Source organism: Uloborus diversus, chromosome 2, assembly GCF_026930045.1.
Source record: "Uloborus diversus isolate 005 chromosome 2, Udiv.v.3.1, whole genome shotgun sequence".
In the NCBI taxonomy this organism is placed as follows: Eukaryota; Metazoa; Arthropoda; class Arachnida; order Araneae; family Uloboridae; genus Uloborus; species Uloborus diversus.
Genome location: NC_072732.1, coordinates 123855003 through 123878618, shown reverse-complemented (window position 1 = coordinate 123878618; position 23616 = coordinate 123855003). Strand labels below are relative to the sequence as shown.

At 36.1% G+C, this 23616-nt stretch overlaps 1 protein-coding gene across 1 annotated transcript in view; it reads left to right on the top strand.

Annotated features, from left to right (window-relative positions):
- The window catches only part of LOC129217301 (tyrosyl-DNA phosphodiesterase 2-like), a 38669-nt gene that overhangs the window by 10978 nt on the left and 4075 nt on the right, over positions 1-23616 (top strand). The window contains exons 4-5 of the mRNA XM_054851575.1: positions 10113-10323; positions 11513-11683. Coding sequence (XP_054707550.1) covers positions 10113-10323; positions 11513-11683 — 382 coding nt within the window. The remainder of the gene's footprint in view (positions 1-10112; positions 10324-11512; positions 11684-23616) is intronic.

Sequence of the window (23616 nt, the reverse complement as noted above, 5' to 3'; positions counted from 1 at the left end):
TACAAATGAGAAGTGCAACTGTTTGGTGCCATTGATCGTGTACACTATAAACACAACAGAAAAAGAGGGTCAGTATATATTTTGGGAGAGAAGTTTCATTTTTTTTAAAACTTCTCCGGATGTATGTGGGCATTACTCTTTGTAGCTCAGTTCTGTTTAAACTGAATAACATACCTTGCATTAAAAATTATTATGATTTCTTAAATTTATTCATTTATTTTTTGAAAAAAAATTTTTTTTTTATTATTTTAGTTGGATGGCAGAATATGAATCAAATAAATTTCCCTTGAAAAAAGAAGTTTGTCCCCCCCCCCCCCCCACTTCACATGGCCAAGTTACGCCTCTGTATTAAATTATTTTTTTAAAAGATTTTTTTTAGTCAATGCTTTTGTAGTTTTTTGAAGTGAAAAAGGGCATCACTTTTGAATAAGAGTTCTTCTACAAGTTAGCAATTTGAGGCATGAATCTTAATTGTGGATTTAATACTACAATCGTTAAACCGTTGTTCAGCTGGAACTAATGACATATGCCCCTCCCCCTTGCCGCTTTTTCCCCATTTCGACCAAAAAAGCATTGCAAGTGGCTTGCCAAATGAGGCAAAAATTTGACATAAGCAGAGGATTTGCATGAAGAAAAATCTCAAGGGGTGCAGACCCTGTAAGGAGCAAAAATCCCCTTTTATAAATTGAGCTTCAAAGGATCTTTGTTTGTCAAATTTGGTAAGATCTGACGTAAGCAGTGGATCTGTATCCAGTGGATCCTTGGGGGGTTGGACCCCCCCCCCCCACCCACTGCAAATTAATGAAAATATCCCTATCCAATTTCTATCCTATCAAAGAACCATTGTGCCTATTTCGGCAAAGATCTGACATAAACTCAATTTGAATGGCAAAAACAAAATGGGGTACGACCCGCATAAAGGTTTGGGGAGGGGGTTGGGGGGGGGGGGGCTCTAAAACCTACCTTCATGAATTCCTTCTCCAAAAGACCTTTATGCTGATCTGACAAAGATCCGACATAAACAGTATTTGTATAAGAAAAAACCCCATGGTTTTGGGATTAAGCCCCCCCCCTCCCATGGGGAGAAAAAATTCCCCTGTATGAATTGATGTGCATCAAAGGACCTCTGTGCTAAATATGGCAAAGATAGGACGTAAGCTGCAGATTTTTCGTTAGGGAGTGCCCCTAAAGTTAGGGTTCTCTAATGGGACGAAAACACCCCTATGTGAATTATAGAGTATCAAAGGACCTTTGTCAAATTTAGCAAACATCTAACGTAAGCAGTGACTTTGAGTAAGGGTAACCCTCGTGGGAGGGGTGGGAGAAATCCCCTAAATTGACATAAACATCCATATGTGAATTCTAAAGCATCAAAGCACCTCTGTGCTAGAGTTCTTATATACAGAAAGATTGGACAATGGCGCGCCGATCTCCGCCATAACTTAAGTGTTGTCGACTGAAAATGCTGTGCCGTGTGAATTTTTATCTTTCCGACGGAATATAGGACATGAAACCTTTAAAGAAGAGTGATTTTTTTTTCTCCTTGTATTTTCATTAAACGGAGTGAGCATCAAGTCTATCAATCTGGCGCCAATCATTTTGTATCCTCATAGCACTTGCAAAAAAAATTTTGTTCGCAAAAACTTGTTCATAAAAATAGAAAACAAACAGATATTTGTGATCTGCACATTGCATTTCATAATATCATAACTAACATCCAATTTTTTCAATACAGTGATATTTGGGGCAGAAGATGCATTACGGTCTACAGGGAGTGAGCATCTTTGGACATAAGATGGCCGCCGTTCTGAAGTTGTCCAATCTTTCCATATTTAGGATCTACTGGGACCTACTATTAGGATTTCTTCAAGCTAGTTTTTATTCCTATTCGGAATAGAGCTCACTTGGAGTTTAGCTTAAATTATGTGTGTGTTCTCGCAGAAGAAAAGCTTTTAAATTAAAATATCCCGATCAAACATGAATTGGGATAAGGACAATGTAACCTAACATCCCCCTCCCATCCGAAAAAAAAAATAATTTCAATGCAAACAAGCATCACAATCGAGAAAAGTAAAAATTCTCCTTCCCCAAACAAAAAATAACTTATACCAGGGGTGATTGTGTTCCGGTATTTTACCGGATTTCCGGTATTTTCATCTTGAATTCCGGTATCTTCATCTTCGAAAATACCGGAACTTCTATATTTTCAGAAAAACTCATTTTAGTAAAATTCAGGGCAATGTTTAATGAAACGAAAAAATCCAAATTGAAGACATTTGGTATAAATATAGAGCGTAAGTTACGGTCATGTTTTGTAAACTAGGGGAAGGTAGAAAGAGAAAAGGGATAAGAGCTTCGACTCCTGTCTTTGTTCTTTATGGCAGTTGGAGGAATTGATCGTATGCAAAGATTTTCTTTATTTTATATTCTGGTTTATAATCTTTATCTGCGTGCGTTCTGTTGTTATTGAACTAATTCTAATTATACTTTATCGTTATTAATATGCTCCTCATAAATATAAATTAGTTTATTTAATTAAATCATACTAGTTAACACTTACTTTTAATTTCGCTACTTTTTTTGTTTGATAAATTTATTCATTTGAACTTTGCATGTTCTCATTTAAAAAATGAGGTATCTGGATAAATCTGAAGATATTGGCTCCATCGATGCAGGAAAGAAGAACAAGTTTAATGGAAATGGTTAAACAGAGTGGATTCCTACACTGAAAAGATGGAAATATAGTGTAAAAAAATTAATAGGGCTGGATTTTGGTTTTGTGTTTCTTGCAACAAGCCCTTTACATATGCTAATGATGGTGTGAAGGCATTATTGCAATGAAACATTCTTCTACAAATACTCATAAAAGAAACCGGGAATCATTAAAAAATGCTGGTGTATTAGGCTTTAGTGTATTAGTAAATGAATGTAATTAAAAGGATTCAGTTACAAAGGCGGAAAATAAAACATTCTTTGAAAAATTTTAAGAAATGAGAAAAATTAAATGAATTTAATTCCCACCATGCACATGGACGTATGAAGTCCAATTAAAACTTAGAGTTTTAGCCCCAACAAATAACTATGTATCTAAATTATTTATATACATAATATGATGTGTACATACACGTAATGCATATATGTGCCCATCAAAACCCTTTTTCTTCTTGGGAAAAAAAGTTCAGGTATTTTTCCATGGAGTTACAATCACCCCTGTTATACAATAAAAAAAAAAAATCCCACCCGAAAAAAAAATATTATTTTCAAATTCTTACTAAACTTTATAAACAAGATTAAAAAAAATATCTCCCTCGTCCCGTCATTTCAAATTCTGTCTACAAAGGGGGTGGGGGGTGTTGCAAATGATATACAGTCAATGCATATTGCATCAAAAGCCTCTCGAATGGCGGAGCTGTGCCCCTCCCCCCAAAGAAAAAGAAATAACAATAAGAAGAGTGTGACTCTAAAAAAAACACTTGTATTTCACATAAGTCTATGTTTTGCCGAATTTTAACCCGATTCACATGTAAAAACTATAAATACTCGTCAAATGATGTCTACAGGTGGCTTATATGTAACTTGAAACCACTAGAAAAATTATTTAAAGCATTTAATTGGCAAAAAAAAAAACATCATTTAAGCATCACTCTAACCCTATCCATACGAAGATCCTATGTTGTTTCCTCCTTAGCAACGGCATGATTGGAAACTTCCGAGTTTCTGGCAACCCCTGACGTCACCACTAAACGTGTCTATTGCAACTCTTTTAGCGAACTGTCAAATGAGTTAATCGGCTAACTCACTCGGGAATTCGCCAAAAGTCTTGCGGTTCATTCTTTGAGAACTATGATTCATTCACTCGATTGAAAGATGAGATTATTTTATGCAATTCGTGAACTGAGCACCCATCTCTAGTTTGAACAGATCTAAGATTGTCTGCAGGTTGCCAAACATAGTTTAGTTTCGCAAGGGATGCCATGTTTAAAAAAATGAAAGCCTCATTGGCGAAAAAAAATAACTTCAAATTTGTGCAAAAATTCGGATGCCACCAAATGGGGGGGGGGGGGGGGTATATGACATCTGTACCGTTCAGATTATATATTAGTTTGGCTATCGTACTGTTTAATTTTCACACCTTCAGATCCTACTATTCCTGAATGTTCTGAAAGTTGCTTGTTACATTGTTTTTAAGAGTTTTGCTATCCAAGTAGCATATGTTTGAGATTGTACATTCCCCGTAAAAACAAGTTTAATGTGAAACAAAAAATTTGAAGCTGTTTTCGTTATTTTGTAGTGTTTTATGTATTAGTTATCTAAATATGGATAGAAATTTTAAAAAACTTGTATCTTCCAAATAATTCCAATAATATGGGTGTGGCTCATTTTCTAAAGTAGGGATTGTACAGGTTTTTTTTTTTTCAGTTGAATAGTTTGCATGTAATATTCTAGAAATGGTTTATTTTCAATAAAAAAAATTTTGTTACAAAAAGTTATTTATCTTCCCCAAAAAAAGTTATTTCAAAATCAACACAAATTTTTCTAAACATCTACTTGTTTCACAACAAAACTCATTTTCAAACAAAATTTTAATTTTAATCATATAAGTAGTGCTTATTTTTACTGTGACAGATACATCCTGAAGATCAAGCTGTATGGATAAAAGTTGCATTCTTATATCAGTTTCAGCACAAAGTCTGCGACAATATTTAGTTTTTGTCGATAGATAAGTTGAGAACATAAATTTAGTTTCAAATAGTAAATGTGCCAACAAGGAATTTCTCAACAATTGTGAACATTCATCTTTTAAATTGCACCAGAAGTTCACTGAATTACGTCATTTTAATTTTCTTCTGCAAGGAAGAATCAAGTGCCATTTCATTAGGTCCTACTAAAGAGCTGAAATAATTAAAGGCCATACATTGACAGTAAATGGCCTTTTAATCCACTATTGATATTTTCTCAGCCGTTCATTCGAAAAATACTAATGTGAGTCTTTATTCAAGCCATTTTTTGGTGATTAATTTGAAATGTTTTGAAAAAAAAAAGAAAAAATGCAAGTTGTAATGTAAGTTGGTGCATCTGGCAACATCCGATGAAGGATCTTATCGGGGACTCTGGGTTCGAGACTAAGGGGGGGTTTTTGTTTATGTAGAATTGCTGTAAACTGAATGTATCGTGTGCTTGTGTTGTCTTGTGTAATAAACGTAATTAAAGCACTTGTGAGTAACATTACATGGTGGCAACGTTTTTTAAACAACAATGTATCAAATACCTGCCCCTGAACAATTCTCTTTTCGTCCTGACGACTGGTAAAAATGGATAGATCGATTTGAGCGGTTTCGATCGGCGTCAGGCCTAACGACGAAAGACGAGGTAGAACAGGTAAACAGTTTGGTTTATCTAATGGGCTCGCAAGCTGAAGATATTTTGTTATCGTTTCAAATAAGCAAAGAAAATATCAAAAAGTATGATGTTGTAAGAGAGAAATTTCAATCTTTTTTTATTCCTACACATAATGTAATATACAAAAGATAAGTTCTATACGAGAACACAAGATGAAGCTGAATCGGTAGAACAATTTATCACATCGTTGTATGCATTAGTATCCTCATGTGAATTTCCTGCTAGTTTTCAGGAAGAAATGATTATGGATAGAACTGTTTGCGGTATTCGCGATAAGAAAGTTTCTGAAAATTTACAACTAGATACAAAGCTTACTTTAGAAAAAGCAATTACGACAGCCCGCCAAACGGAGATAATTAAGAATCAACAACACATTCTGAGTGATAACTCTACATCGTTTAAAGTGGCTAACAGAGTTGTTGTACCGCTGAATAAGAAATATAAACATAACACTCAATTTAAGAACTCGAAAGCTGCCGATTCGATTCGTCTAATTCAGAAACGAAAACAAATGCATGTTTCTGGTGTGGTAAACCAAATAAACATACCAAATTAGATTGTCCGGCTCGCAAAGCTATCTGTAACCATTGCAAAAAAGTAGGACACTATGCCAAAGTGTGTAAGGCAAAATTACGTGTAAATGAAATTGAAAAAACACAGTCGGAGAGTTCGAATTTCATAGGTCACATAATGAACACTAACAATAAACACAGTCATCCAGGAAAACGCTGGAATGCTAAAATATTGCTGGAAAATACACCGTTGGAGTTCAAAATTGATACGGGAGCAGATGTGACGGTGGTGCCCAAAACTGTTTATGAAGAAAAATTACAATATGTAAGATTAGAAAGTTCAAATAAAATTATCTGTGGTCCCGATGGGGAGAATTTGAATTTGGCTGGGATAATTCATGTTAAACTAAAGAATAAGAATTTTAGTTATGAAGATGAGGTGTATATAGTAAATAATTTGCAACACCCATTGTTAAGTTGTACAGCAAGTGAAAATCTAAATCTCATTCAACGAATCTTTGAACTGAAGTCAAAATTAGATCCCCTGCATGAATTTCCTAAACTATTTCAAGGAATTGGGAAAGTTGAAAAGCCATACCGTATAAAGCTAAGGGATGATGCTAAGCCTTATGCAGTTTCGGTACCATGGCGAGTTCCAGTAGCTCTGAGGGGTAAATTGAAAAAGCTATTAGATGAGATGACAAAATATGAAATTATAGAACCAGTTGATGAAGCCACGGAATGGTGTGCGCCGATGGTTATTGTTCCAAAAAAATCAGGTGATATAAGAATTTGTGTCGATTTATCAGTCTTGAATTAACATTGAAAGATAATATTTTCCCATGGCCTCAGTCGACTATAGTTTCAGTCAGTTAAGTAATGCTAAAGTGTTCAGTATCATAGATGCTAATGCATGTTTTTGGCAAGTAAGCTTAGATCCAGATTCCGCAAAATTAACTACTTTTATTACATCATTCTGAAGATTCAATTTCAAGCGTTTGACCTTTGGAATTAAGTCTGCTCCGGAAATGTTCCAAAAAAGAATTTGTGAAACTATTCAAGAAGGTCCTGGTGTAGTTGGTCTCATGGACGAATTTGTAATTTTTGGTGCGACCGAAGAGGAGCATAATCAACGACTACGTGAAGTTCTTTCGAGACTCCAAGCTGCGGGGTGGACTTTAAATGCTGAAAAATGCCAGTTCGCAAAAGAATCTATTACTTTTCTTGGACATGTTATCTCGGGAAAGGGTATCAAACCTGATACAGGGAAAACAGAAGCTATTTCTAGGATTCCAACACCCAAGAACGTGACGGAATTAAGAAGATTCTTAGGGATGGCAGGATTTCTGAATAAATTCATACCAAAGTTGCAGATGTTGCAAAAACTCTTTATGAGCTGTTAAAGAATGATGGAGCATGGATCTGGGGGCACTCTCAAATAACGGCATTCGAAGAAATTAAAGAGAAACTGTGTCAAACTCCTGAATTGGCTTTGTACGACCCAACGAAAGAGACATTCATTTCAGCAGATGCATCGTCCTAGGGTCTTGTTTCAGTTCTTTGTCAGAAAGGCAATGGTAATTTACGTCCAGTTTTCTACGCATTTAGAACATTGTCCGACACAGAGAAGAGATATGCGCAGATAGAAAAAGAAGCATTGGCTATCGTGTGGGCCTGTGAAAGATTCCATGATTTCATTGTGGGGATGGAAGTTCACATCGAAACAGATCATAAGCCTCTTGTGCCCATTATGTCTAAACCATTAGATAATTTAACTCCTAGGCTCCAGCCTATGAAGTTACGAATGATGCGGTACTCTTATACCATCAAGTACACTCCAGGGAAGAAACTCATCATTGCAGATACATTGTTTCGAAGTCCCTTACCAGAAAAAGGAAAGGAAGAATTAAGTGAAGAAATAACAGCTTATGTGCAAATGGTTGTTGAAAATTTTCCATCATCAGATGCCAGATTGGCAGAAATATGGTCTTTACAGAAAAAAGATCCGGTCTGCAAGCTCCTGATTAAATTTTCTAAAGATGGTTGGCCTGACAAGAATGAAGTACCTGAAGAATGTCTAAAATACTGGGCATATCGTCATTCAATCTCTGTTCAAAATGATTTGCTGATGAAAGATTCTAGAATTATTATACCTTCAAAACTGCGTGAAGAAATTCTAAATAGGATACACGATGGTCATCTTGGAATAACAAAATGCAGAGCCGGATCTCACGAGTCTGTTTGGTGGCCAGGTTTATCAACAGAAATTCAGAATCTCGTTTCAAAATGTCACAAGTGTTTCAACATCAAAGATATTTCAAAGAATCCCTGTTTCCATTAGCATTTCCAAATAGACCTTGGCAAACGGTTGGAGCTGATCTTCTCAAAGTAAGTGGTAATTGGTATCTTATTGTGGCAGATTACTACTCCAGATATATTGAAGTGGCAAAGTTAGAGAGCCTTTCTTCTGAAGCAGTCATTAACCACATGAAGTCCATATTTGCACGCCACGGGATTCCAGAAGTGGTGAGAAGTGATAATGGCCCTCAGTTTTCCCAAGCAATAATAGATTCTACGTATCGGAAATTCGCCAATCAATATAAGTTTTCCATTGTAACATCTAGTCCCAAGCATGCTCAAAGTAATGGTTTCATTGAATCTATGATAAAAAACTTTATGTTACACTTCGTAAAAGCTGAAAAAGAGGATCCTTATCTTATGCTGCTTGCACTAAGAGCCACGGCAGTCGAAAATGGTCATAGTCCAGCTGAACTTCAAATGGGAAGATGTTTGAGGACACCGATTCCTACACTAAGCGTGAAGCTTAAACCGAGAGCATTGGATGAGGAATCCTTACTAAAAAAGGAAGAAGAAAGAATTTTGAAGCAGAAATTTTACTTTGATCGACAACATCAAGTTAGACAACTTCCACAACTGAACATAGGTGAACAAGTGTAGGTGTCTGACATGCGGACATATGGGAAGGTAAAAGCGACTCACCAGGCTCCCAGATCATATATAATCGAGACTGCGCGAGGGGTTCTTAGAAGGAACCGCAGGTACCTCCATCCCTCACCGGTGCCAAAATCTTTCTCCTGGGATAGTGAAGACACCCCTATGAATGAGGACAGTGCTCCTGACTCTACAGTGGGGTATGGCAGCTCCCGGGAAGAAGATTCCACCAGTAATCCAGTGGACATTACTAATTCTCCTAGTGGCGTTCCTGACAAATTACCATATAAGACTCGGAGCGGTAGAACTGTTCATGCGCTGTCCAGACTCATTGAACGCTTTTAGGAGGAGATGTAATGTAAGTTGGTGCATCTGGCAACATCCGATGAAGGATCTTATCGGAGACTCTGGGTTCGAGACTAAGGGGGGTTTTTGTTTATGTAGAATTGCTGTAAGCTGAATGTATCGTGTGCTTGTGTTGTCTTGTGTAATAAACGTAATTAAAGCACTTGTGAGTAACATTACACAAGTTTCATGGAGTCCTTGAATGATTTCCATGGAACCCTAATGTTTCGCGGAAGACAATTGAAAAAATGCTGCAATAGGGTTATCTGTATATGCTGTATGCTGTCAATAATTTTTTAGACATATTATGTGCATGATAGCATACACATATTGTGCATAGTGGATTACTGGGAGTATACCCTCACAAAAATCGATAGGAACAACACTGAGTTCATGAATTTTCAAAAGTTGAAGAATGAATTTGAATTGAATCCCTTTCAAACAGGTTCCAGAAACCAGTTTCACTTCAACGCTAGCTCAATCCATGTTTTACCATATGGCCACTGTAAAAACATAAATCATCATTATAATAAATTACTCGATCAACTCATAATTTTGATTGTACAGGCTTTCCAATTGAATTGTATGCCATTTGTACAAGGCATAAAATTGAAAAATCAGTTGAGTTTAAATGCAATCTATACTATATTTATTTTTAAATCATTAGACAGTACAGCTAATTTAAAAAAGAAAGCTGAAATGAAGACATACACTGAAGGTCATTTTAATGAAAAAAAAAAAACTTATAGAAAAATTAGATGAGCTGTATGTGAAATGTTTTTAGTTTCTTCTGTAAAATTAAAATATATATATATATATTGATTAGATGCATAGTCATTAATAGAACACATCTTGCTTTAAAACAATTAGATAAACTTTTCACCTATCTTTTTTTATTTTTAGTCAGCAAGCTGATATTGTTTTTCTTCAAGAAGTTGTTCCTGAATCAGCTGAATATTTTTTAAAAAGCATGCATGACTATCATTGTTTATTTGGAAATGAAGCTGGCTATTTTGTAGGAACTCTCTTAAAAAAATCAACAGTCAAATATGATGATTTTGAAATCATAGATTTTCCTGACAGTCGAATGATGAGAAATTGTTTGAGAATAAAGGTCAGTACATTTTTCATGCGTTTTGCTATTATTTTGTCCAAGATCATATTTTATTGATCTAAGCTTGTATAGTAATTTCCTATTTGAGGTTGTGAGAAGCAAAGAGATGCAAGTGGACTTCGAGTAAAACAAGTTTTAAGTTCAGATCCTAGGTAGGTTTCATTATTTTTTTTTTTCTAAATCATGTTGTATAGCAGCACCAATCAGATCTACTAGTACCATCTCTTGCCCTAAACAGATTAGTTGTTCTCTTATCATTTGTATTGATTGTCTCAAAATTTTTAATTTGGCACTTACCTCCCTTTGCTTCTCGCTGCTTCATTTATAAAATTTTAAAGTCTTAATAAACTCTCCTCATTGATTCCCTTAATTTTGAAGTGTTTTGACTTTTTTTTTTAGCTCCCCTGATAGTTTTAAGAGTATATGAATGGAATTTTCTTTTTATTGGAATAATTTTTTTATCACACTATACAAAGTGTCTCACTGCTATATATTTTTTTGGCTTTTAATTTTAAACTTTGGATTTCTAGCCTCAAAAATTTTATTTTTATTTTTTGCTATTCTCATTTACCTTTTACTTTTATTATTGGTAGATGGAACCATTGTCGTTTCTTATCTTTCAATTTTACTTCGCTGATTGATCATTAAAGTTTTCTTTGTTTTATTCTTGTGGTGTTTTTTATGTTTTGTGGTTTTTTTTCTCACCCAATCAAATTTTCTATTTTGTTTTTTCTTGAACTTCTTGATGTTCTTACCCTGTGCGTTCCGTAACATTTCCGGTTTTTCTGTTATTTTAAAGTTTTTTCTGCTTGTAATTTGCCTTTTGAACATTTTTGGTTATTTTTGGTTCTTTTGATAAGTTGGAACTGGTTTCGTATTATTTGTTATAATTTCAATTGGATTTTTGTTCTTTTATAACTGGTCTATTTTTACTCCCTTTGCTTCTAGTTCAATGATATGATATAAGTTTTTGGGTCTTATTTATCAGGTTTAGAGTATATATAAAAAAATTATAGTAAAGAGTTTTTTTTTTAAATCTGCGAGTAAATGTTGAAGTATCTTTTCACAATTACAATATTTATGTTTTCATGATTAATTTATGTGTTCACTGTTTTTGTATACTTATTGTATTGTTGAAAAAAATGCCTTTTTTTGTTCTAGTCTTGAAATTTTCTTTAACCAAATTTAGGCAACTTTCCAGAACCTGCCCTTAATTTTATTTAACTCTCATCTTGAAAGTACACCTGATGGTTCTGAAGAGAGGAAAAAGCAGCTAAAATCTATGTTTAAGCAAGTCCTTACAGTTCCAGAAGATAAAACTGTGATCTTTGGTGGTGATTTAAACCTAAGAGATAAAGAAGTAATAAATTTTAAAATTTCTGTTTCTTATTCCAATGTTAAAAGCCTTTAAATTTTAACTTCACTTTTCATTTTGTGTTTGGATTTGTGATCGTAGCCTGTGAGCTGAGCTGCAGTAGTAATCTGCCTAGTGTCAGCAAACTTTTTTTTTCTTTTTGCCTTTCTACTTTGAGAGAACATATGACTCAGATAACAGGCTTCATTCTGTAAAGTTATATTATAAAAAGCTTAAGAAGTAAGAGTAAGGTATAATATGCTAAAATGTTATAGACAATCTTATTTTTTAAGCCCATTTTCTCTGCATTTTTGGATGTCAGTTATGCCCAAACAAGCGGCTGCAGCGCCTTTTCTCTATTGAACCTGACTTTCCCGTATTTTGCGTCGGATTGAAGTCATTACTTCTCCTTTAACCGCTGCAGCATGGAAATCTAGCAAAATAGGAGAGGTTTGGGGAGGAGTTATGACGTCAGATCGAAGCATGGTGCTACCGATATTTCTACAAGGTTTGTATGCGCTTGAAAAACTTTGAGAAATGAAGTTTTTTTAGTGCTTGAAATCGGTAGAAAATCATTGAATCAGTGCAATTTTCTGAACTTGTGTTCAATTTGCAGCATTGCGAAAAATTGCTTCCTGTGTTTATTAGCTCAATCTTTTTGCATCTTGTTAATATTTTTGACAACCAAAAATTTTTCTTTTGACATACAATACCTTAGATTAGCTTATTTCATGTTTAATTTCCAGAGATAATAAACTTTTTTTTCAATAACTGTGGCAACATCAAACTCACTCAGACTTCACCGCCAAAATTTGCTTGTCTGTTTGAGATTTCAATCTCTATGCATCGTGTAAATATTTTGATATTTTCGGCAATCCGAAGTTATTTTAACATACGCCACCTTAGATTAGCTTATTTTATATAATTTCAATAGGTAACAAACTACTTTTTTTTTCGGAACCATGATAACATGGAACTTAGTCAGACGTTGCTGAAGATTGCTTGTCGTGTTTTGAAATTTTGTAAATATTTTGATATTTTTGGCAATCCAAAGTTATTTTGACATATACCGCTATAGATTGGCTTATTTTTTGTTTAATTTCGATACATAATAAACTTTCTTATTTTTAGAACCATTGCAATCACCCGAACTTAATTGCTTGTGTTTGAGGTTTCACTCTTTATGCATCTTGTAAATTTTTTAATGTTTCAGGCAGTCCAATGTTATTTTCACATATGCTATCTTAGACTAGCATATTTTATGTTTAATTTTTGTTATGTTGAGTTTTAGTAAATAATAAATAAATTTATTTTTGGAAAACATGCCAAAAGTGAACGTACTTGGCAAAAATTTGATTCTCGTGTTCAAGATTTTAACCCTTTTGCATCTTGTAGTTATTTTAATATTTTTGGAAACTGGTAGCTATTTTGACATGTGCTACCTCAGATTATATTATTTAATTTTATTTTTTAATAACTAAAAACTGAATTACTTTTGTGTTTCTTTATATCCTTTTTTTTTTTTTTTGAAAATACTCATACTCAGTATTTTTAATTTCAAAATATACCTCTAAGAATCTGAAGTTGCGCTCATTTCTTGGTTACAGTTATTCACTAAATGCAGGCTCAGATTTACGTTCGGTGTATATATCTCTAAAGCAGCATTTGCATTTTTTTTTTGGGTGTGGCGACTTCAATAAAATATTTTCTTTCTTACAAATTTTTGTATATACTTGAGGACCTTTACAACACTTTGGTGGCAGCAGGGCTCGAGGTTTTTGAAAAAAACTAGTAGCCAGCAGAAAATTCTGGTAGCCAGCAAAAAAAACCCTCCCCCCTCCCCCCGCTTTCAAAGTCGTCAATTTTTCAGCTACATTTATGTTACTTTAAAAAATACATGAGAATCATATACTTACAACTTGAAATGACATAACTTGGCAGGAAAATAAATGTATGAAGCAAAAAAAAAAAGGATGCAAACAGGTTTTAAGTTTTTTTTTGAATTTTTCCTCCAGTCATTGGTTTGTTTGCTGCTTTTTCATCACATGTCCTTCTGTATGTCTTGATTTTATGGATTTGAAAAACCATTTGTCCATAGCTCTTTGCGGGTTGAAGTCTTGAATTGAAGGACCATTCATGTGAACCATCAGAAGGTCCTTTAGTGTTGATGCTTCCATTGAAGATCGCATGTCTGTTTTAATTAAGTTCATGTGACTAAATCCACGTTCACAAGATGATGTTGAAGTTGGTAGCACAGCAATGATTTCAAATAAGTGGCTAAGATGAGGAAATCGTTTGGAATTCACAAGTATATTTTGTAGCAACTCTTCTATTTTTAATCCTTGTCCCAACACTTTAAATTCATACCATTCTTTTAATAATGATTTCAGATTTATTTCAAATGGAATTCCATTGTGGGAGAAAAGATGTTTTAGGAAGTGCTTGGCAAGAACTGTGATTTCTGTTTTCCCGAAATTTTCTAAATTTTCTTTCGGCCAAGTAAAGGTGTCAAACACTGAGGTAGCTTTTTTCAGTTCAGTATCATCATCTACAAATCGTTCCTGCAGATAAACTGTTCCACCATTGATAATTTTCTTCCTATCAGACTCAAATATTGTGGTGTCAACATTACTTAGTTGAAGGTCTAAGTAATTCCCATTCAATGTAACCGTGTTTTTAAAGCGATTTTCAAATGAGCCTGGTGTAGATTCTAATTCCTGAAGTTCATTTAGAGCATGTTTAACATACAAACTAATTTGACTAAACAATAATTGTTCTTTCTGAAAAAGAAGTGATAGTCCTTTAAATACCATCAAAAAATCAAGTAGGAAATGTAGCATTAAAGCAAATCTGAAGCTTTTCATTTTTTTACTAGTCCTTTTGCTACAGATGCATCATTTCCTTTCTCATGTGTTACACTCTCTAAATGCGTTACAACTGAACTAAAGTTGTTTGCTACTGCAGTTAGTGCTCCAATTTTACTGGCAACCCATCGAACTTTATGTAAATATTGGAATTTCAACAGCTTGGACTGTAATATTTCTGCAACTGCACTCAATTGTCTCATTCGTTTGGGCGAATTTCCATAAAATTTGTACAAGCTTTTAAGTACTGTATCCACTTCTTCCAGGTATTTCACATTTTTTATGGAACTTAGAACACTTAAATTCAACTTGTGGGCAATGCAGTGTTGAGAGATGATATCATGAAGGTTATTCTTCACTTTTGCAGCAAGCCCATTGTCTTTTCCAATCATATTTGCTGCACCATCTGTTCCGAGTCCAACTATCCACTGCTCTTTAAGCCAATCAATTCCTAAATTTTTCATTTCTGCATCTATAGCCATATAATAGCCTTCAGCACAAGATGACTGTAATGGTACAAGAGAAAGGAAATCCTCTTTCACTTTGTTCTCTTTTATGTATCTGATATATATCATCAGTTCTTCAACAGTGGACTTATCTGTTGATGAGTCAACAAGCAGTGTTACATGTTTGCATTGCTTGATTTCCTCAATTAATTGTAGCCTAATGTCTTCTGCAATATAGGAAATAAATTCCTTGCACTTTTTATCATTTTGATACTGCTCTAAACGAACATTAACATCAAATTTATTCATAAGCAATATCAAATTTTGGAAATCTGTAAATGGTTTGTTATGTTTTGCAATGTAATATGCTGTATTGAATAATTTATTTAAATGGCTAAACATAGCATCATCCATTCTTTTACGACACACTGCTAGCGGCGTGCACTCGGGCTTATTTACAGCTGCATCGCGATCGACACAGTTAGCGTGTGTTTTTGATTTATCGTGTATCTTAAAAGTTTCTATCTTAAAAGGTCCTTGAAAACCTTTAACTATTTGCGAGTTTTTATCAGAAATTCCTGGATATTTTGCACATACCTTACACGAAGCCACATTGTTTTCATACATCAGCCAGGGAAATTCAGTGCACCACCTATCTTGAAATTTTCTTTTTCCACTCGTCTTACAACTTGCATTTTGACTTGTTAACACTGGATTTCTTGGTTTTGTGTTTTCACTTTCTTCCAGGCTTTCAGTTTGGTGTATTCCACTAGCAGTTTGAGATGTTTCAGGCACTGTTTGTCGTTGGAAAAATGATAAGATACTGTTTTGCTCCATCGATGTCCAGCTAAAATCCGTCGGCTGAGATAATAAAATAACCTTCAAACAACGTGGTGAGGGAACTACACGCAAAGAAGCGCACGCACGCTCGATTCGATAACAACACGTGGTGGCATTAACAGTTTGCAGTTAATTTTCCTTGAATCCCTTCCATCCAGCAACGATCTTATGCATAACTCCCTATACTCGATTGCAAGCTTTCTTGGCTATGGAGAAATGAGCTGCGGCCAAGTGAAGGAAATAGTTCCTTGCGCTTTGCCAGATAATCGGGGGGAAATTACGCACTTTGCTTTAGTTATCGGATTAGTTAGTTAAACCGACGCAAAAGGGACATTTTTTTGTCATAATTTCTGTGAATCGTTAAATATTTTCAATTTTAAGAGCGGTGCAGCGCGGATCCATACATTCATTTGCAACTGAACGAACCAGCCAATCAGAGCTCACAAACAGTTGGCGATCTCCGGATATTCTGCGTTTGGCGCGATTTTGCTCAAGTGCTCCACTCTCGTTGAAGTATGCCAAAGCGGATTAGTTCGCCAAGCAGGCAACTGCGAGTGCGGTGTCTTATCGGAGATCCTCCTTACAAACCTACAGGCGGTCTTTTCACTCAGTGTTTTTCCTCCGCGCTTAATGACGTCACTGACAAGTTAACTTGCAAGCTAGTATAGATGGTGCTTTGGCTTTCAAACGAAAGCTCTATCGAGGGTGGCTGCCATGGCAACGATACTATGAAACCGAAACACCTTTGCGCGCAGCACTTCCCCTCTCCCCCTCCTACTCCCTGCGCTAGTCACGTGAGTTGCCTGTTCGCTCTGGGAGAAGGAAGAAAGAGCTCTCCGTTTAGCTTTTGAGCTGCTGGAGCGTAGGAAAATGCGACCTTAATTTCTGCGGATGCGATGTGGCTGTCGCGGGGGTTGCTATTCACAAACCAGACTGGAAAAAAAAAAGAAACTGAAAAGCTGAAAACATAGTCGCCAGTTAAAAATCTTTGGTCGCCAGTGGCGACCGGGCGACCGTATATCTCGAGCCCTGGGTGGCAGAACAACTAATACATAAATATGAAGAAACGATATGGATACTTAGCATACAGTCGAACCTCGTTAAACCGCCCCCCGAAAAACCGCCACCCTCTTGGTTCACCAAGAAAGACTGAAAAAAAAACCCACTCCGTATTGGAATGTAGTACGAATTCCATCATTAAACCGCCACCTCACTGTCCGCCAACCGCCATTGATTTTCCACGGAAACTATTTACTCAGCATGTTAAAATAGCTGTTTAAACCGCCATATTGAAAGCAGCACTAGAGAAGATAGACTATACAACGGATACTTTTCAATGCCCTCTATTCAAAGAATGTCAGGCAGTTCAAAGTAGGAGATAAACCATTTACTAGAGCGTGACTAAGTACACAGAAATCGTGCATATGCCATCATTTGCACCTGTCACTTCTTGTTGCCCACATTGTGTTGCCCTTAACAAATTTCCCTAGATTAGTCACCAGGTAATTGTCCAGCTTTCTTTCGCTCTCTGTCAACATTCAGCTCCACCTCTACTTTCTGGCCATTTACCCATTAATCCGTCCCCTGCGAAGCTCAGTTCCCCAAGGAGCATTGTTTTCAACGTCTCCAAGAATTCTTAACCTGAGCTTATCAGCTCTTCCACGTTTCTACTCTTCATTTTGACATTTCGCCTTTACTCAGCTATTCTCCACCCCTTCTTGGATCTGGTTTGGGGCTTGGGGGAGGGAGGGGTGACGCTAAACCTTTGACATTTTATGCAGGTTTTGCAAACGAATGTTGTTTTAGGTATCAGCGTTCTATAACGTCCCGTTCTCTCATTTCGCAGAGTAAAAATGTTGAAAACTATCTTAAGCGTGCACGAAAAAATTCTAATTTGTGAGTTTAAGGAAAAAAATCAAGCCGCAAGCCAGCAATCTATTGCCAATCATTTCTCCGATATTCTGGAAAAAAAAGTTAGCCGAAGAACCGTTGGAGATATTCTGCAGGAGAAACAAAAGTGGTTAGGATTAGAGAAATCATTACATACAGTCAAGAAGATAAAAACTGGGAAGCACGAAAATTTGGAAAATGCTCTACTCATGTGGATAATCCAAGTGAACGAAAATCACGGTGCTGTGACTGAATTTATAAAGGAACAAGCAAAAATTTTTGGCAAAGAACATTGAACGTTGAAAACTTTTCGTACAGTAACGATTGGCTCGACCGATTTAAAAAAAGGAATGGCCTGTGTTTGCACACACGGTGAGACTGCTGCAGTTGATGTCGCAAAACTTAATGCTGGGAAAACAAAGCTAGCTGAAATTATTGCAGAGTACAACTTGAAAGATGTTTACAATATGGACGAATCTGGATTGTTCTTTGCGATGATGCCCTCCAAAACGATTTCAAATAAAGCCGAAAAAGGTGTGAAGAAGAAAACCAGGATAACAACTGTGCACTGCACAAATGCTGTTGGAAGCGACAAACGACTTTTAGAAGTCATCGGTAAAGCGAAAAAACCTCATTGCTTCAAAAATTTTCATCCAGAACTCTATGCGAAGTATCGTTTCAATAAAACGTCGTGGATGAATGAAGTTGAATTTACGGACTGGGTGAATGTGTTTAACATGCAATGAAAATGCAAAAAAGAAACGTGCTGCTAATTCTCGACAATGCACCATGCCACAAATTAAACTATCTAATGTGAGAATAGAATTTTTGCCACCGAACATCACAGGAATTCTGCAACCAATGGATGCTGGCATCATCAAATCGTTTAAGGCCCATTACAGACGGGTTTTGATAAAGAAAACCGTGGAGGATATAAATGAAAATCCTAATCTTTTTTTTTGGCCACTAGAGGGCGCCTGTGATGCAGGGAGTGTTATTGCTGCTAATTTGATAAGTGTTTTCTTATTATAATTTTTCATTATTACTGTCTAGTTTTAAGTTTTTTTACTTCACTTTATCATGTAATTTAGTTTTATTGTGTTTTGGGGGCTCATTTTTGCTGTTATTGTATTCTTGAAGTGTTTTTGCAATTTTTGGAGCTAAGCCTGACATGTGGTGATCTCCTGGTTTTTGATCTTGTGTGCTTTATTGGGTGTAGCAACTCTGTTTATTTACTGCTGTTTTTAGTATTTATTCTGTGTTTTTTTTTTGCATTTTTATCTTTCTGTTTTGCCTTTTGGAACATATTCACTGAGTAGAAATGGGTGTTATATGCATTACGAAAGAGATAAAGAGTGAGAAGGGGGACAGGTGGATCTCTTGTGATTTATGTCATACGTTCTGCCTGTATAAGGGGGAAAATGAGTCTGTTTTTGAGGAGGATTATATTTGCACTAAATGTGCTGAACTCTCAGACTTAAGACTTAAGATGCTAGTTTTAGAAGCCCAGTTAGCATTAGGGTGTAGGCCAGTTCTAGAGGGTATAAATGTTCCAGAGATTCAGGGGGAAGTTTCAAATGAGGAGTTAGATTGGGAAACTAAGGGTGTAATTTTGGGGGACTCTATGGTAAGGGAGGTGGGTAACACAGTTGGGAGAGTAAAGCGTAAGGTGACTAGGTGTTGTTTACCAGGGGCTCGGGTAAAAGACGTTAATATGGTTGCTGAAAAGAAGGGAGTTTTGAATAAGGAGGACGCGGTTACTTTGTGGGTGGGAACAAATGATGTAGGCCACAGTAAAAATGAGGAGTTTTCTAGGGAATGGGAATCTCTGTTGGATAAAGCAACCAGCTTTTCGACGAATGTCCAAGTGGTTGGTTTGCTTCCCTAGTATGGAGTGCATAGGAGCTGGCTAAATCAACGTGCTAGGTGTATGAACCTGCTACTCAAGTCAATTTGCGGAAAGCGCAGTATCAGGTTCATTGATGTATGGAGTCATTGTAAACGGGATTGGATTGCTAGAGATGGCCTGCATCTGAGCTCTACAGGGGTCAAAATGGTTAGTGGATTAATTTTAGGGGCTTCGGAGTCAAAAAACTAAGTTGGAATGGGGGGCATGATTCAAGCATCAGGTATCGAGAGAATGAAATTTTTTTGGGTATTGCTAGAAATGGAAATAAAGTGACGAACAAGAGTAATAATGTTAACAATTGTAATTTAGGAAATTTCAGGGTGTTAAATAAAAGCAACTTAGGCATGCTTAAAGTTTTCTATACCAATGCTCGCAGTATTAGGAACAAGATGGATGAATTGAAAAGCATAGTTATGGATGAGAAGTTGGATGTTATTGGAATTACAGAGACACGGGCTACCGAATCTGATGCAGAGTTATTACATATTGCTGGGTATAATTTGTTCAGACAGTATAGAGTAGGTAAAAGAGGTGGTGGGGTTTTATTTTATGTTAGAGACAATTTTATTTGCAATGAATTGGTCATAAATGATAAGCCTACTGATATTGATATGGTTTGGCTGGAGTTGATGAGCAGTAAGGGCAAAAAGCTACGCTTTGGAAACATTTATAGGCCACCTAATTCAAACCAGGGACAAGATGAACAGATGTACCGTATTATTAGTGACATGTCCAGTAAGGGATCCGTTATCATAATGGGAGATTTCAATTTTCCGGGTATTGATTGGAATAATTTTTATCCTGGTAATGGCAAAGAAGAGGAATTTTTAAAAGTAATTGGTGATTGTTTCTTAGATCAAATTGTAACTCAAGGAACTCGAGAGGAGGCGATTTTGGATTTAGTTTTTTGTGACATAGGTAGTTTTGTTCAAGGGTTGTGTATAGGGGAGCATATTGGAGATAGTGATCATAACAGCATTAGGTTCCGGGTTAAATTTGAAGTGTGCAAAGATGATAATTTTAGGTTTGTGCCCAATTTCAGAAACACTTGATTTTGTTGCACTTAGGCAGAGCTTGAAAGAGGTTTTTTTCGTCAGGATTGAAAAATAGCGACTTAGATCAGCAGTGTACGGAATTTAAGGATAAACTTGCTAAAACAGTTGAGGACTATGTTCCATTTAGGAGAAAAGGTGTTAGTACCAAAATTTGGCCCATGTGGTTCTCCAGGGAGACTAAAGAAGCTCTTAATTATAAGCAAGCCACTTTTCGTCAGTTTAAAGAAACTGGTCAGAGTGCGGAGAGACTCCAGTATGGTAAGGCAAGGCGAAATTTTAAGTATTTGGTACGGATTCAGAAAAGGGAATTGGAGCAAAGGCTGACAGATGACATTGATGGGAACCCTAAGAGGTTTTTTGCTTACACTAATTCTGGGAAAGCTTGAAACAGGGGGGGGGGGGTCTAAAGGTATTGCTGGGTATTATAGACCTGTAAGTTTGACTTCGGTGATTTGTAAGATTTTTGAAAATTTGTTTAAAATTAAGATCATGAAGTTCTTAGAGACTAATAGTCTGTTGACTAGTTTGCAGTATGGTTTCAGGAAAGGTAAATCCTGTACTACTAATTTATTGCATTTCTACGACAAGGTTACCTCAGCTTTAGATAACAAAAAATGTGTGGCTGTTTATATTGATTTTCAAAAAGCTTTTGACAAGGTACCGCATGTTGCTCTTCTCAGCAAGTTAGCTGACATAGGAATAGGAGGAAAAACTTTACTTTGGGTTAGAAATTGGCTTACTGGTAGGAAGCAAAGAGTAGTTGTGAGAGGAAATCATTCTAATTCGAGTGATGTTTTAAGTGGGGTTCCTCAGGGATCAGTGTTAGGGCCTCTTTTGTGTATTATATTTATGAATGACATCAATGAAAATATTTCTGGAAGCATGAATTGTTTTGCTGACGATGTGAAAGTTATGGGAATTGTCGAAAATGAAGAACAAGTAAAACAGCTGTAAGAGGATTTAGATCATATTACTAAGTGGGCAGATAAATGGGGTATGGCGTATGGCAGTTAATGTAGGGAAATGTCAAGTGCTACACTTAGGTCATGGAAATTAACGTATGAGATATCGTTTACAGGGTTCAGTCATAAATCAGGCAGAAAATGTTATGGATCTGGGTATCTTTATTAATCAGGACTTCAAGTTTAGTCAACAGTGCAGTATTGCTAGTAACAAAGCCAACAAAATGCTTGGGTTTATCAATAGATCTATTTCAAACAAATCTAAGAAAGTTCTTCTGCCTTTATATAGGAGTTTAGTAAGACATCATTTGTTGTATGCTGTTCAGTTTTGGTCGCCTTATCTGCAGAAAGATATTTTTGTATTGGAAAGGGTTCAAAGAAGGGTAACTAAATTAGTAAGGGGACTCTCAGATTTAGATTATGATACCAGACTTAATAGGCTTAACATGTATAGCCTGGAGCAAAGGAGAGTCAGAGGGGACATGATTCAGTTATTTAAATTTATCAAAATGAAAGATGTAAATGGATTAAATTTTTGCGGGGAAAGCAGGAAAAGGGGTCATTGTTTTAAGCTATTTAAATCTCAGGCTAACTTGGAAATCAGGAAAAACTACTACTTTAGCAGGATCGTGGGCACTTGGAATAGCTTACCGGAAGAGGGGGTAATAAGCAAGGGAGTGGATAGCTTTAAGAGGGCCATTGATCTTCATTGGGGACTAATTAATTGACTAGGACCAGCCTAGCTGGGCCCAGAGCCTGTTGCTGGTCGTCACATTTGTATTTGTAAATGAGATGTTACGTTGGAAGTTACGTTGCAATTTACTTTGCAAAAAAAGCCTGGGACTGTGTAAGTGAGGACAAAATCAAAATCTGTAGGAAACATACCGAATTGATAAGAGCCGATGCAAATGTTGACCAACAGATTTTTCAAGACCCTGCAATCACAGCTTTTAATGAAACATTTCAAGAAGCGAACGAGGTGCTTAGCCTTGAAATGAACGTGGATGAATTTTTAAACATTGACCATGACGAGCCAATATTTGAAGTGTTGACAGATGAAGAAATAGTTAATTTTTTTTAAAGCTACCGAAGTATCAGACCACAGCGAATCGGATTGTGACGAAGAGGAATCAGAACCAAAAATCACGGGGGAAGAAGCACAGGATTACGTCAAAAAACTTAGACTCTACTTCGAACAAAACGAAAAAACTGACAGAGAAATGATTAACAATGTACTCAGTCTTGAAAAAAATGTGGATGAGTTATGTACCAGACAAAAAACAAAAAAAAAAAGCACTTTAGATAGTTATTTTTTTTTAAACATTAAATTGATTCATGCCGGTAGGTTTATCTTTTAAATATTTGTTTGTTTTATTTATTGTCTTAGTATCCATTTTCTATTATGATTCAAAGATCAATTGGGAAGGAAAATACATATTTTTAACTATTTTCTTAAAACCATGCACTTATGACGGATAGGAGAAACCTCGTTAAACCGCCACCCTCAAATTTCGCCAACTTTTGGCCTGTCGCTAAGCTTGGCGGTTTAACGAGGTTCAACTGTACTATTTAATGATTTAACAAACCGCTAATATTGTTGAACTTAGGTAGTAGAGTGTTCCATAAATTACCTCCTCGGTTGGGTGTTTGGTCATAAACCCTCATATGTATATAAACTACCATATTAGGGTTGGAAATATGTGTTAAAACCAAGGGCTCTGAAGAGGGGACCCTCTCCTGGTCTCTGGACTATATATTCTTGCAATATACCAGACAGCCCGGGTATCACATCCTGAGACTGCAGTTTCGGGATGTGATAACCGGTCTGTTTAGTATATTGTCTAGCCTGTCTAGTATATTAAACTGGGCTGTCTGGTATATTGCATGTTGTAGTTCTGCCTTAGCCCTGGCTTAGGGGCCGTAACTTACTGCTATATATATCTTTTTGTCTTTCAGTACCTTATATCAAAATG